Source organism: Saccopteryx leptura, chromosome 3, assembly GCF_036850995.1.
Source record: "Saccopteryx leptura isolate mSacLep1 chromosome 3, mSacLep1_pri_phased_curated, whole genome shotgun sequence".
Taxonomy (NCBI): domain Eukaryota; kingdom Metazoa; phylum Chordata; class Mammalia; order Chiroptera; family Emballonuridae; genus Saccopteryx; species Saccopteryx leptura.
In genome coordinates this window covers 65,035,302-65,052,422 of record NC_089505.1, presented here as the reverse complement: position 1 = coordinate 65,052,422, position 17,121 = coordinate 65,035,302, and the positions used below count along the sequence as shown (strand labels likewise).

Sequence of the window (17,121 nt, the reverse complement as noted above, 5' to 3'; positions counted from 1 at the left end):
GTCTAAACAGATCTGTGGAGGTAGTTTAAAGAAGGAAAAGAAGCTAGCCTTAGAATGAAGGGGAAAGGGTCTTCCAGAAAATGGCAAGCCCAAAGGAAAGGCAGGAGTTGCTAAAGCCCTTGCCCTATTTGAGTAGTTTAAAGAAGATAGTGTACCTCTGGATAGGAAGTAAGACGATCCCTATTACCTAATGTATGTTAATGATGAACATTCATGATGTTAACTAATTGTTATTGAGCACTTACTAAGTGTCATGCGATGTGCTAAGTACTTTGGAAACTTATCAAAGCTTTAAAACAATCCTATGGAGGTGACCCCTGGATCTCTCCTATTTTACAATCAAACTTAAGAGGTGAAGTTACTGGCCCAAAGTCACACCGCTAGGAAATGCAACAGCAGGATTTGCACAGAGTTCTAGCTCCCAGATTTATAGTTTTTTTAAAAGTATTTTTAAAAAATTTATTGATTTGAGAGAGAGAGAGAGAGAGAGAGAGAGAGAGAGAGAGAGGCATCAACTTGTTCCACTTATTTGTGCATTCATTGGTTGAATCTGTATGTACCCTGACCAGGGATCAAACGTGCGATCTCCACGCATCAAGATGACGCTTCATCCACTGAACCCCTGGCCATCCACTGAGCCACTGGGCCAGGGCAACGCTCACCGTATTTTATACAAAGCACTGAGTGAGCCCGAAAAGACAGTTACATGTCTATCTCCCTCAACGAGGATTCTTATTGAAAACTACCATTCCCAGCATGCACTTTCCTTTTGGAGAAGGGGATGGGCAACTAGAACTACATTTCCCAAAACGCAACGCTCACCTTGCCGGCTGTCAAGCATTTCGGAAATTGTAGTACTTCGAAGAGACACGCGCTCACAACTCCCAGCACGCATTTGAAGACTGAACTATGCAGTGGGAAACGGATAGATGCGCAACCTGCTGGGAAGAAGAACCGTCTCTTTTCCCTGGCTTGTCACCCAGACGCGCAAAATAATTCTCGGGACTACAATTCCCAGCGAGCTGTGCGCGAGAGGGCCAGCAATTTCTCCTGCCGGAAGTCCGCTCTAGCCTTGGATCCCCCAACTGCTTCCAGAGCCGTAGCCGCCCAGTAGCCGCGGGACCCGGGCAGCTGGGGTCCGGACGGGGTCGCTATGGTAACGGGGGCGCTCTCACGTTGGGGCAGGAGGAGGGTGGGTCCACGTGTAGATACCGGAGGCTCGGTCGGGTACTGACAAGTCCCCCCCACCCCCCCGCCCTAGCCGAGGTGTGAAGGTCTGGGCCGGGCGCGGGCACTCGGGATTGGGGCCGATCAAAGGCCGGGAAGCGGGGAGCTGAGGGATGATTTAGGGCGTGGGGGTGCATCGGGAGTCTGGAGGCTAGGGGCGTTGGAGATCAGGTGCCAAGGGGAAGGTGCTGTGCGAGTGAGAGACTTTGGAGATGATTGGGGGGTTTTGAAACGAGGCAATTGGTGAGGCAGGTCTAGGAGGTAGGAAGAAGGAATTGGAGGTGGAGATGGAACATCCCAAGAGGAGGGCTCTCTCGGAGTGTGGCAGGAGTGAGGGAGAAGAATGAGACACTGGGATAGAAGGGAAAGGGTCTCTAGAGGCTGGAAGCTGGCATTGCTGGCGGGAGAGAGGCGTTGAAATCGGAAGGAGACTGCTGATGGGAGACTGGGAAGTGGAGATGGGAAGTAGACCACTGTAGGGAACGGACCTTTAGAGTTGGAGAAAATGGGTTCCAACGGGGAAGAGGCTTGGAGGTAGGGAATGGGTGCTAGAAATGAATGGTGTGCAGTGTAACAGGTCTTTCCAAGGTGGGAAGTGAGTTGGAGCGGGGGCGGAGGGCTCGTAATAGGTAAGGACTTAAGAGAAGGGTCTTTTGGAACAAGAACTGGGCTTTGGATTTGCCACCCAGTTAGGGCTTTGGATCATAAGAAAGGGTCCTTTGGCCAAGGAGCTGGGAAAAGGGATGAATGGGGGTGGGTGTCAGAACAGCTCTCCCTGAACCCTGTAGGTTCGCTTCTAGCTCTCCTTCCTGAGTACCCCATATATCTCTGCTCTATGTGTCAAGCCAGGGCCTGCCTGGTGTGGGTCCACCCTACCCCCACCCATGCCCTCTTCCTTCCTGCCTACGACCCCTGCCCTGCTAGGAAGTCGGTTTCCCTGGCTCAGCAGAAGGAGTTCTTGGAAGGAGGGTGTAATATCCTGTTTTCAGCCAGCTTGATTGGTTGGGGGAGGGGAGTAGAATATGTGGAGAGTGAGGCTTAGGAAAGAGAGTAGACTCTCTTGAAAGGGGTAGAGGCTCTCAAAGGCAGGGTGAGGGGGTTCAGGGCGAAGCCACCGGACTCCCAGCTCTGCTTGCGGCTGAGGCTTCTTTCTCTAAGCGTCACTTTTCTTCATCTATAAAACATGCGGGCCTCAAATAGAACTGGGCCCAAAGGCAGGCTTCCTAGCTGGGTGAACTTGGGCCATGGTTTTCTCAGTCAAATGATGATGAATTATAATACTACTAAGAACTAATACTTATATATCATTTAGTATGTGCCAGTAACTGCTACATCCCTTATGTTTATTAATCTGTGCAACAGTCTTATGAGGGACTCTTTATTATGTCCATTATACAGAAAGGGAAACTAAGGCCCAGAGAGGTTAAGTGACTTGCCCGTGGGCACACCATGAGCAGTACCAGGATTCATTCATCTCTAAAGTTTGTATTCTTAGCCACTTGGCTAGATGCCTCTCAATTATAATGATAGCTGAATTTATTGAGTGTTCAATATGTAATAGACACTCTGCTAAGCTTTCTTGGCATGTTAAGTTTTCTTTTTTTTCTTTTTTTTTTTTTGATTTATTTATTGATTTTAGAGAGGGAGACAGGCAGACAGACAGAAACATCAATCTGTTTCTGTATGTGTCCTGACCAGGGATCGAACTGGCAACCTCTGTGCATCAGGACAATGCTCTAACCAACTGGGCTATTCGGCCAGGACTGTAGTTTTCTTAAAAAAATTTTTTTACTTACTGATTTTAGAGAGAGAGGAAGGGAGAGAGACAGACAGACAGAAACATCGATCTGTTTCTGTATGTGCTGTGACTGGCAACCTTTGCACATCGGGAGGATGCTCTAACCCAGGGGTCCCCAAATTTTTTACACAGGGGGCCAGTTCACTGTCCCTCAGACTGTTGGGGGACCAGACTATAAAAAAAATATGGCCTGACCTGTGGTGGCGCAGTGGATAAAGTGTCGACCTGGAAATGCTGAGGTCGCCGGTTCGAAACCCTGGGCTTGCCTGGTCAAGGCATATATGGGAGTTGATGCTTCCTGCTCCTCCCCCACTTCTCTCTCTCTGTCTCTCCTCTCTGTCTCTCCCTCTCCTCTCTAAAATGAATAAAAAAATAAAATAAAATAAAATAAAATATGAACAAATCCCTGTGCACATTGCACATATCTTATTTTAAAGTAAAAAAACAAAACGGGAACAAATACAATATTTAAAATAAAGAACAAGTAAATTTAAATCAACAAACTGACCAGTATTTCAGTGGGAACTATGCTCCTCTCACTGACCACCAATGAAAGAGGTGCCCCTTCTGGAAGTGCGGTGGGGGCCGGATAAATGGCCTCAGGGGGCCGCATGCAGCCCGCGGCCGTAGTTTGGGGACCCCTGCTCTAACCCATTGGTCCCCGGGCCGCGGACCGGTACCGGTTCATGGGCCATTTGGTACCGGTCCGCAGAGAAAGAATAAATAACTTACATTATTTCAATTTTATTTATATTTAAGTCTGAACGATGTTTTATTTTTAAAAAATGACCAGATTCCCTCTGTTAAATCCATCTAAGACTCACTCTTGACGCTTATCTCGGTCACGTGATACATTTATCCATTCCACCCTAAAGGCCGGTCCGTGAAAATATTTTCTGACATTAAACCCGTCCGTGGCCCAAAAAAGGTTGGGGACCACTGCTCTAACTAACCAAGTTATCCGGCCAGGGTAACTCATTTAGTTTTTGTACTAGCCATATGACAGTTGACCTAGCATTTCAGAATCATAAAAACAAAAATTTTTTAAGTAGGAAAACTGTTTAATCCCACATTATTAAATATACACACAGGCACACATAATTATATAGAGCCCAAAGTTTGGAGGGCTAAACACCAAAATGTTAACCTTATATTATTTCTGTAGTGGGCGGGAAAGGGGAACAGATGACATTCTTTTTCTTCTCTGTTCTTTCATACTATCATTTTTTTTACAAGCATGCATTATTGTATAATGAATTCAACCAATAAAGTGACTGCCATCTTGGAAAAGGAAATCATTAATGTAATACTTTGCACTATTAAGTGAGAAAGAAAAAACTACATATGATCATCTTAATAGATGATCATCTTACAACTCAGGTGTTTGAATGTGTCAGGCTCCTAGGCCTAGGATGCAACACACAATTTACTAAGTAGTCAAAACCTGTGCTAACAGCTTTTTGAAAATGATATGAAGATATTAATTTCTAAAATGACAAATCTAGAATCTAGACTTCAGTCCAGTGTTCTGTCTGCCCCTCATTTTGAAACCTGTCCTAAGTAAGCATTCTGAAAGTTTCAGATGCAGTTTGATATCTCTGTTGTTACCCTTTTTTGAATAGTGCCATTAAAGTTAATGAAAATAGCCATGGCCAGATAGCTCGGTTGGTTGGAGCATCGTCCTGAAGCTCAGAGGTTGGTGGTTTGATCCCTGGTCAGGGCACATGCAGGAACAGATCAATGTTCCTGTCTCTCTATCTCTCTCTCCCTGCTTCTCTCTTAAAAAATAAGTAAATAGGCCCTGGCCGGTTGGCTCAGCGGTAGAGCGTCGGCCTAGCGTGCGGAGGACCCGGGTTCGATTCCCGGCCAGGGCACACAGGAGAAGCGCCCATTTGCTTCTCCACCCCTCCGCCGCGCTTTCCTCTCTGTCTCTCTCTTCCCCTCCCGCAGCCAAGGCTCCATTGGAGCAAAGATGGCCCGGGCGCTGGGGATGGCTCCTCGGCCTCTGCCCCAGGCGCTAGAGTGGCTCTGGTCGCAATATGGCGACGCCCAGGATGGGCAGAGCATCGCCCCCTGGTGGGCAGAGCGCCGCCCCATGGTGGGCGTGCCGGGTGGATCCCGGTCGGGCGCATGCGGGAGTCTGTCTGACTGTCTCTCCCTGTTTCCAGCTTCAGAAAAATGGAAAAAAAAAAAAAAAAAAAAAAAAAAAAAAAAGTAAATAATAAAGTTAGTGAAAGAAGAAGCCTGTGCTGGGGGTAAGTGAGTTGTTCATCAGTTCTGACATGATCCTTCTCCATCCTCTACATGGGAATCTGGGAATTGTTTTAGTTATTGAACATTTTGGCACCGAGCGGGAAACAAAACTTGGAGGCATGCCGATTATTGTGACCAGTCTTCCCTGAGTGTCCATCCTCAAAACCGAAGCTCTTAGCAACGAATTTAAAAGTGCTCCCACAACCTGACTCTGCCAGTGTCGCATGGCTGGTGCAGAGCTGTGGCTGACATGGAGTTCTGTGACTCCAGTTCTTGGGATAGAATTAAATCACACTCTCAGGGGGCCTAGGCCTGTCTATTTTTTTAACGTCTGCTAGGTGAGTCTGGCGTGGAACCAGACTGAGAACCACCACCTTAACACCCAGAGTGCATCAGCTGAGCCAGGTGCTATTCTGGGTACTTTTCATATATTGTTTATTCCTCTTGACACCCTTATGGTGGCCCTGTTCTCAGGGTGGATAAACTGAGGCATCAAGCAGTTAAGCCACTTAAGAAGTGGCAGATGCTTTGGAAAATGGCTTAGCAGTTCCTGAAAAAGTTAAATACAGAGTTACCATGTGACCCAGCAATTCCACTCCCAGGTATCTACCCAAAGTAAATGAAAAGAGTCCATAGAAAAACTTGTGAGTGAATGTTCATAGCAGCATTATTAATCACGAAAACAATGTAAACAACCCCACATGTCCATCCACTGCTGAATGGATAAACAAAATGAGGTCTGTCCATAGAGTGGAATGTTATTCAGCCATAAAAAGAAATGAAATGCTAATCTATGCTACAGCATGGATGAACTTTGAAAATATCATGCAGAGGGAAAGAAGCCAGATACAAGTCACACATTGTGTGATTCCACTTATATGAAATGTCCAAAACAGGCAAATGAATGGAGACACAAAGATTAATGGTTGCTAGGGGTTGGGGGAGGGAGTGTGACTGCCAATGGGTGGGGGACATCTTTTGGCCTGATGAAAATGTTCTGTAATTAGATAGTGATGATTTCTGCACAATTATATTAATATACTAAAAGTTGTTGAACTGTATATATTTGGGGTGAACTATATTTCAGTTTTTAAAAATTAGTAAGTAAGGGCCTAGCTGGTTGGCTCAGTGGTAAAGCATCAGCCTGGTGTGTGAATGTCCCGGGTTTGATTCCAGGTCAGGGCACACAGGAGAAGCGACCATCTGCTCCTCCACTGCCCCTCCTCCCCCTTCTCTTTCTCTCCCTCTCTTTTCCTTTTGCAGCCATGGCTCTGTTGGTTCCAGCGAGTTGGCCCCTGGGCTGAGGATGGCTCAGTGGAGCCTCAGCCTCAGGTGCTAAAAATAGTTGCTGAGCAACAGGCCCAGATGAGCAGAGCAATGCCCTGTACTGGGCTTGCTGGTGGAGCCCTGTGGGGGTGCATGTAGGAGTCTGTCTCTATCTCCCTTGCTCTCACTTAAAAAAAAAGAAAATTAGTAAGTATAAAGAAAAAAAGAAGTCGGCATTTCCAGGATTCCGGCCAGTCTGAAATTCAAACTTTTTTTTTTTATTTTGTATTTTTCTGAAGCTGGAAACGGAGAGAGACAGTCAGACAGACTCCCACATGCACCTGACCGGGATCCACCCGGCACGCCCACCAGGGGGCGATGCTCTGCCCATCTGGGGCTTGCTTTGTTGCAACCAGAGTCATTCTAGCGCCTGAGGCAGAGGCCATGGAGCCATCCCCAGCGCCTGGGCCATCTTTGCTCCAATGGAGCCTTGGCTGTGGGAGGGGAAGAGAGAGACGGAGAGGAAGGAGGGGGGTGTGTGTGAAGAAGCAAATGGGCACTTCTCCTATGTGCCCTGGCCGGGAATCAAACCCGGGTCCCCTGCACGCCAGGCCGACGCTCTACCGCTGAGCCAACCGGCCAGGGCCTTCAAACATTTATTGAGTACCTGCTATGTGCCAGCCACTGAACTATATACTATATAACTGTATATGTGAACTATTTTTATAAACTTATCTAACCTGCCTGATAGGATGGATCTTCTAAAGAAACTTGTTTTGCTGATGGGGAGATGGATGCTTGGGGAGGTGGGTCTTTTGTCCAAGGTCGGGCAGACAAGAGGTGCTGGAACCTTGGGCTCAGGGCCCTGGGGCTGAGTTCAGAGTTGGCCGCTCTATGGAAGAGGAACCACCTACAGGGGTGTTGGAGGGACCTGGGATGGGAGCATGTGGCCAGGGCCACCTGGCTGGGCCTTGGGAAGGCAGGCAGCAGGGAGGTGTGGCCCCTGCCTCCCTAGTGGGGACAGGTGGGGCTGTTGGGTGTCTGCAGCGTGGGCCCTCCCTCCCAGCCTCTCTCACTTCCTCCTCCTTCTGCCCCCAGATCCGCTTCATCCTCATCCAGAACAGGGCGGGCAAGACGCGCCTGGCCAAGTGGTACATGCAGTTTGATGATGATGAGAAACAGAAGTTGATCGAGGAGGTGCACGCCGTGGTCACTGTCCGAGATGCCAAACACACCAACTTTGTGGAGGTGAAGGACCCCACCCGCACGCCTCCCACGCTGCCTAGCTTCCTTTCAGGCCCTCCTTCCTTCCCACAGTCATTCGTTAACACCACACGCTTTTAGCTTGCTGCCTTCCTCTTTTGGGTTCTGTGCACTGTGAAAAATTTAAATATATAGATTAGTACAATGAGGGAGAAATTGATTGGAGATTCTTGCGCCCACTACCCAGTATATTCATATTTTACCTTTTTGCTCCACCTTAATTTTTCGGGCTATAGAATTTTTTTGGTGCTTTTAAAAAACTTACTATAAAATGTTCAAACAAAGGGGGAGGAGGGGAGGTACAAAAGGGTAAAGGGGGACAAATGGTGGTGGAAGGACACAACCTGGGGCGCTGAACACGGTGCCGTGGACAGATGACATGTTATGGAATGGCACACCTGAAACCTATGTGATTTTATTAACCAGTGTCATCCCAGTAAATTCAGTTTTAAAAAAAAGGTTCACCTGACCAGGCGGTGGCGCAGTGGATAGAGCGTTGGACTGGGATGCGGAGGACCCAGGTTTGAGACCCCGAGGTCGCCAGCTTGAGCACGGGCTCATCTGGTTTGAGTGTGGGCTCACCAGCTTGGACCCAAGGTCGCTGGCTCGAGCAAGGGGTTACTCGGTCTGCTGAAGGCCCATTGTCAAGGCACATATGAGAAAGCAATCAATGAACAACTAAGGTGTCAAAATGCGCAACGAAAAACTAAGAAAAACTGATGATTGATTGATGCTTCTCATCTCTCTGTTCCTGTCTATCTGTCCCTGTCTATCCCTCTCTCTGACTCTCTCTCTGTCCCTGTAAAAAATAAATAAATAAAATAAAATAAAAATAAAAATAAAAAAAGATTCAAGACACAGAAGTAGAGAGAATAGTATAACAAACCAGCCCTTGCAGTAGCATTTGAAATTAAGTTACAGTCATCATATTACTGATGTGTCTTGGAAAATAAAGGGCTTTTTTTTTTTTTTTTTTTTGTATTTTTCTGAAGCTGGAAACGGGGAGAGACAGTCAGACAGACTCCCGCATGCGCCTGACCGGGATCCACCCGGCACGCCCACCAGGGGCGACGCTCTGCCCACCAGGGGGCGATGCTCTGCCCCTCCGGGGCATCGCTCTGCCTCGACCAGAGCCACTCTAGCGCCTGGGGCAGAGGCCAAGGAGCCATCCCCAGCGCCCGGGCCATCCTTGTTCCAATGGAGCCTTGGCTGCGGGAAGGGAGGAGAGAGACAGAGAGGAAGGAGGGGGTGGGGGTGGAGAAGCAAATGGGCGCTTCTCCTATGTGTCCTGGCCGAGAATCGAACCCGGGTCCCCCGCATGCCAGGCCGACGCTCTACTGCTGAGCCAACCGGCCAGGGCCGGAAAATAAAGGGCTTTTATTACTTGCGACAGCATCGTTATCAGACCTGATGAAATTCATCACACCTCCTTACTATTACTCTACTACCCAATGAATACGTAATTTCCTTCCAACTGTCCATGATGATTTTTCAGTCAGTCAGGGGTCTTGCATTGCTTGGGTTACTGTGTCTCTTTGATCTCTTCTTTTTTTTTTTCTTTTTCTTTTTTTGCGAGAAAGAGACACAAAGAGAGGGAGGGAGAGAGATGAAAGCATCAACTCATAGTTGCAGATCCTTAGTTGTTCATTGATTGCTTTTCATATGTGCCTTGATGGGGGGGTGGGCTCAAGCTGAGTCAGTGACCCCTTGTTCAGCGACCTTTGGGCTCAAGCCGGTGATCTCGGAGTTTCAAACCTGGGACTTCAGTGTCCCAGGTCAAGGCTCTGTCCACTGCACCACCACTGGTCAGGCACCATTGGTCTCTCTTCATCAAGAAGTCTCCACCTTTAATTTCCATGGTGTTAGCCTGTTCAGGAGACCAGGCTGGTTGTCCTGTAGAGTTCAGCAAATATTTATTGAGATCCTGTCGTGTGCCAAGTGCTGTTCTAGGTGCTTGGGTTACTGCAGCGAGCATAGCAGACATGACGGAGTCCCTGCCCTCAGAGAGCTGATGGCAAGGATAGCATGTCAGTGCTGATGGGTGCCCCAGGGCAGAAAGCAGTGCTGTGTGGAAGTGCTAGGTGTGTGCACTGGGGAATCCGGCTGTAAATGCTTGATCAGAAAATCCTCACTGAAGAGGTGGCATTTGAGCCAAGACCTGAAGGAGTTGTGGAATGAAAAGACTTGATATCTGAGAGAGCAACATTCCAACCCCAGGGAACTGACACGTGCAAAGGCCCTAGGCAGGAACCTGCAATAGCCAGAAGGCCAGCCTGTCAGGATGGAGTAAGAGGGAGGAGGAGATGAGGACAAAGAGATAACACGGGCAGATGGCACTGGGCCTCCTTGGCTGTGGTGACTGGTCTTCCTCTGAATGAGAGGCAGCCATGGGAGGTTTTGAGCAAAAGAGGGACATGGGCTGACTTAGGGGTCAAGAGCAGAAACAGGGAGACTGCAGGAGGCGACAGGCACGGTCCAGGTGGCAGACGCTGACTGGAGCTGTGGAAGCAGCCGGGGCTGGGCGGATACTTGGAGGTGGAGCCAGCAGGAAGACCGGGGATTAGTTATGGAGTGTGTGAGAGAGCGGGGCCACCTGTAGGATGGCACTGTCATTTTTTTAGACAGGACAGGCTTCGGAAAGAGCAGGTTGAAGTGAATCAGGAGTGAGGTGTCTGTCTCATTTCAGCAGAGCCATCCAGGAGGGAGCGACAAGTCGGAGTTCAGGGAGAGGGCTGGGCAGGATAGGGTGTCGCGGAAGGTTCTGCACACAGAGGGTAATCATAGCAGTGGGGCTCACCAGGGCAGTGAGAACAGACAGGAGAGCAAAGAAGGGGAGAGGTGGGAGAGGACAAGGAAAGCCAGGACAGCTGGGTGTCCCAGCAGCTGTGGGGAAAGCGTGTCCAGAGGAAGACAGGGACTGGCCCCTGGAGGCAGCAAGGGGAGGTCACTGGTGGCCTTGCCAAGAGCAGCCTGGGGCGGGAGCTGAGCATGTCCAGGAGAGGATGAGGGGAGAGGAGCAGGGGTGTCCAGGGTACCCATTCTTGGGCGTCCTGATGCCAGTGGGATCCTGGGTCCCACCGCACGTGCTGAGAATGAACATCTGAGAGACAGGAGGCACACTCCGGGAGGCCCAAATAAGCAGGAACGGCCATTGAGGCTGGGTGGTCAGCATGTCAGAAGGGGCCTGACCCTCAGATCTCAGGCTCCTCCCAATGGAGACCCACTCATTCATTTGTTCATTCCTGCTTTTAGTTCCCAACCATTCCTTATGTGCCTTCTCTGTGGCCAGCGCTGTGCTCAGCTCACAGTGGGGACTGAGATAGCTCAGGGAAGAACACAGACCTGTACCCAGGTAGTGACAGCCCAGAGTGGTCAGGGCTGGGATGGAGGAGCCTGGCAGGAGGAAGGCATCTGACCCAGCCTGGGGTCGAAGAGGGCTTCCTGGAGGTAGGGATGCAGTGGGGATGGGAGAGAATGGTTCCTCCCCAAACGGGAGTATGAGGAGGGGGAGACTGAGGTCCCCGCAGGCTTCCTGGAGGAGGATACTTGGGGGGGGGAACAAAGGGAGGAGTAGCCAGCCAGAGGCCCAGCCACCCAAACTTTCTTCTTGTTTATTCTTTTTTATTTATTTATTTATTTTATTTATTTATTCATTTTTAGAGAGGAGAGAGAGAGGGAGAGAGAGAGACAGAGAGGGAGAGAGAGGAGAGAGAAACAGAGAGAGAGAGAAGGGGGGAAGAGCTGGAAGCATCAACTCCCCTATGTCAAGCCCAGGGTTTCGAACCAGCAACCTCAGCATTTCCAGGTCAACGCTTTATCCACTGCGCCACCACAGGTCAAGCCTATTCTTTTTTTTTTTTTTTACAGAGACAGAGAGAGTCAGAGAGAAGGATAGACAGGGACAGACAGACAGGAACAGAGAGAGATGAGAAGCATCAATTATCAATTTTTCATTGCGACATCTTAGTTGTTCATTGATTGCTTTCTCATATGTGCCTTCACCATGGGCCTTCAGCAGACCGAGTAACCCCTTGCTCGAGCCAGTGACCTTGGGTCCAAGCTGGTGAGCTTTGCTCAAACCAGATGAGCCCGTGCTCAAGCTGGTGACCTTGGGGTCTCGAACCTGGGTCCTCCACATCCCAGTCCGACGCTCTATCCACTGCACCACCGCCTGTCAGGCTTGTTTATTCTCAATGTACATTCCTCTTTACCTGTGTTAGTTCCCTATTCTTGCCATACCACAAACTTAATGGCGTCAAGTGATGCAAATTTGTCTGACAGTTCTTAAGGTTAAGTGCCGAAATGGGTCAGCAGGGCCATGCCCAAGGAGGCTCAGGGAAGATGCGTTTCCGTGCCTTGTCCGGCTTCTAGAGGCACCTGCGTTCCTCGGCTTGTGCTTCGTTCTCTTCCTTCCAAGCCAGCAGTGTGGCATCTTGAAATCTCTCTCTGACTCACTCTCCTGCCTTCCTTTCCCTTGTAGGACCCTTGTGATTACACTGGGCCCATTCAGACAGTCAGGGTCATCTCTACAAGTCAAGATCCTCAACTTCATCCCATCTGCAAAGCTCCTTTTTTCCATGTGAAGTCACATGGTCACAGATTCAAGGGATTAGGATGTAGACATCCCTCAGAGTGGGGGGATGGGGACATTATTCTGTCTACTGACGTGCCTGTTCAGTGTCCCGGGTGGTACTGGGTAGTGCAGGGGATGCAGTGATGACAGCCCCAACCTTCCCTCTTGGGGCTCACTACCCACTGGGAGACAGGCCTGTCCCTAGACGGCGACACCTGGAGTGGTCAGGGCTGGGACAGGGCCCCAATGGCTGAAGGAGTTCAGAGAGCAGACCCTAGGAGGGAGTGCAGAGGGTGTTAGTAGGAATGGAGGATCTCAATAAAAGGACAGTGCTGCTCAGTGTCGTAGTCTTCTGAAGCCACGCCAGGTAATGTCTGCAGATGAAGTGTTCCCACCTGGGCCTCCCATCTGGAACCCACTCCCCAGAGGAGTGGTCCTCAACCATTTGATCGCATGCGTATCAGTTAAAAAAAAGTGGAGTATGCGCTCTGTTACAGCTTTATTAATTATGGGTTATGTGCAGGCATCACTGTAATGATGTTAGAAATGAACGGAAGGATGAGCTGGGAAAAAGGAATAACGATTAAGGACTAATGTTGGCCTTCGCAGTTGCTGCCAGGTGGCGCCACACCCTCAGACCTGGAGCAGGCGTTCTCGTGTTGGCCGGCGGCTCGGTGCTTTGCAATCCTATGTGCATGTCTGTGTCTGTACTTGCCCGTCTCTCTGTCTTACATACACATCAAATTAGTCTGCGTCGGCCCATGCATATTTACACCTGTGTTATGTGTCTGTTACTGTAGTAATATTTATGTTTATTCTTTTTTTTGTTTTGGTTTTTTCCTTTAAAAAAAATGAACTGCTTCATGAATTTGCGGGTCATCATGGCACAGGGGCCGTATTAATATTCTCTGTATTGTTCTGATTTCAGTATACAGTATATACTGCTGAAGTGAGCACAGTATTTACATTTATATTTTAGTTCAGTAAAGGGCAAGGCGGGGCCCTGGCTGGTTAGCTCAGTTGGTTAGAGCAGTGGTCCCCAACCTTTTTTGGGCCATGGACCAGTTTAATGTCAGAAAATATTTTCACGGACCGGCCTTTAGGGTGGGACGGATAAATGCACAAAATATTATGCTACCGGAATAAAAACTGTGGTATTTTTAAATACAATTGTCGAACTTACGAGACAAGTGTCAAGAATGAGTCTTAGACGGATGTAATAAAGGGAATCTGGTTATTTTTAAAAAAATAAAACATTGTTCAGATTTAAATATAAATAAAACGGAAATAATGTAAGTTATTTTATCTTTCTCTGCGGACCGGTACCAAATGGCCCACGGACCGGTACCAGTCCACGGCCTAGGGGTTGGGGACCACTGGGCTAGAGCATCAACCCAATATGCCAAGGTTGTGGGTTTGATCCCCTGTCAGGGCACATACAAGAATCAGCCAAATGAATGCATAAATAAGTAGACAACAAATTGATGTTTCTTTCTCTCTCTCTTTCTCCAAATAAATAAATACATTTTTTTAAAAGGGGGACAAGGCGGGGATTGTCTTGGTTACAAGTGACAGCTCTGCTGCTCAGCACAGAGCCAGCCCCACAGTCAGAACTCAGGCTGTGTTTGTGGAATGAATGAATGGGTTCCAGGCTAAGAAATTGGACTTTACCCAGAGGAAATAGGGAGCCAAGGAAAGATGGGATGGATGGATGGATGCTGTGTAACATGCAAGGTTTCCTCTTGACTCTGGGCTTTTGTATAGGCTGTTCTCTCTGCCTTGAACACTCCTGCCCATTTATTCCTGCTTATCCTCCTGATCTTAGGTCAAGTGCCCCTTCCTCCAGGAAGCCCTCTGGACCCCCAAGCTGAGTTAGCTATCCACTCTAGGCTCCTGCAGCTCAGCCCTGCCCTCTCTGGAGGTGTCTAAGGATCTCTCACCACTGGACTGTGAGCTCCAGGAAGGGAGGGCCAGCCCATTTCGGTCCTCACTGTGCCTCCTGCACAGGGCAACGCAGAGCAGGGCCTCAGGGACCATGACAAGAATGAAGAATTAAATGGTTTGGCCCCAGCCCTGGTCAGGTAGCTCAATTGGTTAGAGCATCATCCCTGTATACTAAGATTGTAGGTTTGATCCCTCATGTAAGAATCAACCAATCAGCCTGACCTGTGGTGGCACAGTGGATAAAGCGTCGACCTGGAAATGCTGAGGTCGCCGGTTTGAAACCCTGGGCTTGCCTGGTCAAGGCACATATGGGAGTTGATGCTTCCAGCTCCTCCTCACCTTCTCTCTCTCTCCCTCTCTGTCTCTCTCTCTCCCTTTCTCTCTCCTCTCTAAAATGAATTTTTTAAAAAATTAAAAAAAACAGAATCAACCAATCAGCCTGACCTGTGGTGGCGTAGTGGATAAAGCGTCGACCTGGAATGCTTAGGTCGCTGGTTCAAAACCCTGGGATTACCTGGTCAAGGCACATATGGGAGTTGATGCTTCCTGCTCCTCCCCTCTTCTCTCTCTCTCTCTCTTTCTCTCTCTCCTCCTTCTCTCCTCTCTAAAAATGAATAAAGTCTTAAAAAAAAAAAAAAGAATCAACCAATCAATGCATAAATAACTAGAACAACAAATTGATGTCTCTTTCTCTCCTTCCTTTCCTCTCTCTGAAATCAATAAATAAACATTTACAATAAATAAATAAATGAAAATTTTGGCTCCACTCTGCCCAGCACATTGGGCCTTGGGCACTTCCTGTCACTGACAGCCTCTTTGCCCTGCAGTTCCGGAACTTTAAGATCATTTACCGACGCTATGCTGGTCTCTACTTCTGCATCTGCGTGGACGTCAATGACAACAACCTGGCCTACCTGGAGGCCATCCACAACTTCGTGGAGGTGTGTGTGGACAGGTGGGCGGACTGGGCCCTGGGTGGCCTCCAGTACTGGGAGCCTCTCTAGTCTCCAGGGCACATGCAGACCCCCCTGACCTCCCGTCCACAGCGGGCCAACTCTGTCTTTCTCTACCCACCTCACTGTTTTTCTTCTCTTTGTTTCTGCTCCAGCCCACGACTGTCCTGATGCTACCGTCTACATTCACCTCAGCCCTTCTCTGCCTATGCATTTCTCTTTTCATTTCTCTCTCCGTCTTTTTTTGCCATCTTTTTCTGTCATCTGATCTTTGTTCTTGTTCTCTCTGTCTCCCACTGTCTCTGTCTCCGCCCTCTCCTTTCTCTTTTCTCTGTTTTTTTAGCCACCTCTGTCTGATGACCTCTGTTTCTGTCTCTGTGTGCATGTCTCTCTCCCTGCCCGCCTCTCACTATCTCTCTCTTCCTCACCCAGGTCTTAAATGAATATTTCCACAATGTCTGTGAACTGGACCTGGTGTTCAACTTCTACAAGGTGGGCTCCGGGTGCAGATGAGGCAGCGGGAGCCACAGGCGGGGGGGGAGGAGGGGCCATCACCCCTGTGCCCGCTCTGTGCCTCTGCTGCTGCCCATTTCCTGGCTCTTGGACCTCGGAACCCCCAGCTCCCAGGTTTGGACCAGCTTCCCGGACCCCTCCCCTCACACCAGGTCTCCGCTTTACCTCCCCTTACTCAGGTTTATACAGTTGTGGACGAGATGTTCCTGGCCGGTGAGATCCGTGAGACCAGCCAGACGAAGGTGCTGAAACAGCTGTTGATGCTGCAGTCCCTGGAGTGAGGGCGGCAGCCCCTCGCCCCAGCCTCCCTGGCCTTCCCGGCCTTGCCTGCTCGCTTCCCCGTTCCAGGCCTGGAGCCCAACCAGCAGCCCCCTCCCCTTAGCTGCCCAGGAGGAAGGCACCCAGCTGGGTCTGGGCCACAAGGGAAGAGGCTGCACCCCACTGCCTCTGGGCCCCAGCTGCGGGGGGAGGCCACCTTGCGTGTTTCGAGTAACCGTGCTGTTGTCGTATGATGCCGTGAGTGTGTGTGTTTGGATCCCTCAATAAACCTGTGGTCCCCACCTGGCCTCGTGTCTGCCTTCCTTGGGAGCGTGGGCACTCAGGACTCTCTGACATCAGTTCATCAGTCAGTCAACAAACACTCTTCGTGCTGATTGAGGCACCTTCACACCTGCTCCTGCTCACAGAGGGCCCCCAAGACTGGAAGGGGTGACAGAGTTAGACATCGAGCACATGCTACTAAAATAGTAATATTCATGGTTAACACTTAATAGCACTGAGTATCTCCCAGGCATTTTTTTAAGCATTGACATTTCTTATGTTCATTCTTACAAGTTCTTGGAACGATGTAGTCACCGGTTCAAAACCCTGGCCTGACCAGACAGTGGCGCAGTGGATAGAGCGTCAGACTGGGATGCTGAAGACCTAGGTTCGAGACCCCGAGGTCACCAGCTTGAGCTTGGGCTCATCTGGTTTGAGGAAAAAGCTCACCAGCTTGGACCCAAGGTTGCTGGCTCCAGCAAGGGGTTACTCAGTCTGCTGAAGGCCCGCAGTCAAGGCACATATGAGAAAGCAATCAATGAACAACTAAGGTGTTGCAACGCGCAATGAAAAACTAATGATTGATGCTTCTCATCTCTCCGTTCCTGTCTGTCTGTCCCTGTCTATCCCTCTCTCTGACTCTGTAAAAAAAATAAAAATGATGAAAATTAGGTACTGAAATTTAGATGACTTACATAAAAAAAACAAAAAACAAACCCTGGGCTTGCCCAGTCAAGGCACATACAGGAAGCAACTACTATGAGTTGATGCTTCCTGGTTCTCTCTCTCTT

At 49.2% G+C, this 17,121-nt stretch overlaps 1 protein-coding gene and 1 pseudogene across 1 annotated transcript; one reads left to right on the top strand and one right to left on the bottom strand.

Moving 5' to 3' along the window:
- Positions 1-1,004: 1,004 nt before the first annotated feature.
- AP2S1 (adaptor related protein complex 2 subunit sigma 1) lies at positions 1,005-16,350 on the top strand. Its single transcript, XM_066371872.1, has 5 exons — positions 1,005-1,156; positions 7,643-7,792; positions 15,152-15,265; positions 15,710-15,769; positions 15,970-16,350. The coding sequence occupies exons 1-5, from the start codon at positions 1,154-1,156 to the stop codon at positions 16,069-16,071; spliced, it is 429 nt and encodes a 142-aa protein (XP_066227969.1). The 5' UTR covers positions 1,005-1,153; the 3' UTR covers positions 16,072-16,350.
- LOC136402000 (U6 spliceosomal RNA) lies at positions 13,226-13,323 on the bottom strand (annotated as a pseudogene).
- Positions 16,351-17,121: the final 771 nt, after the last annotated feature.

Excerpts from the sequence above, each read along its gene's own strand:
- AP2S1 (XM_066371872.1), top strand. Across the intron at positions 7,793-15,151 it reads AACACACCAACTTTGTGGAG|TTCCGGAACTTTAAGATCAT; the intron begins GTGAAGGACCCC and ends TTTGCCCTGCAG. Across the intron at positions 15,266-15,709 it reads CCATCCACAACTTCGTGGAG|GTCTTAAATGAATATTTCCA; the intron begins GTGTGTGTGGAC and ends TTCCTCACCCAG.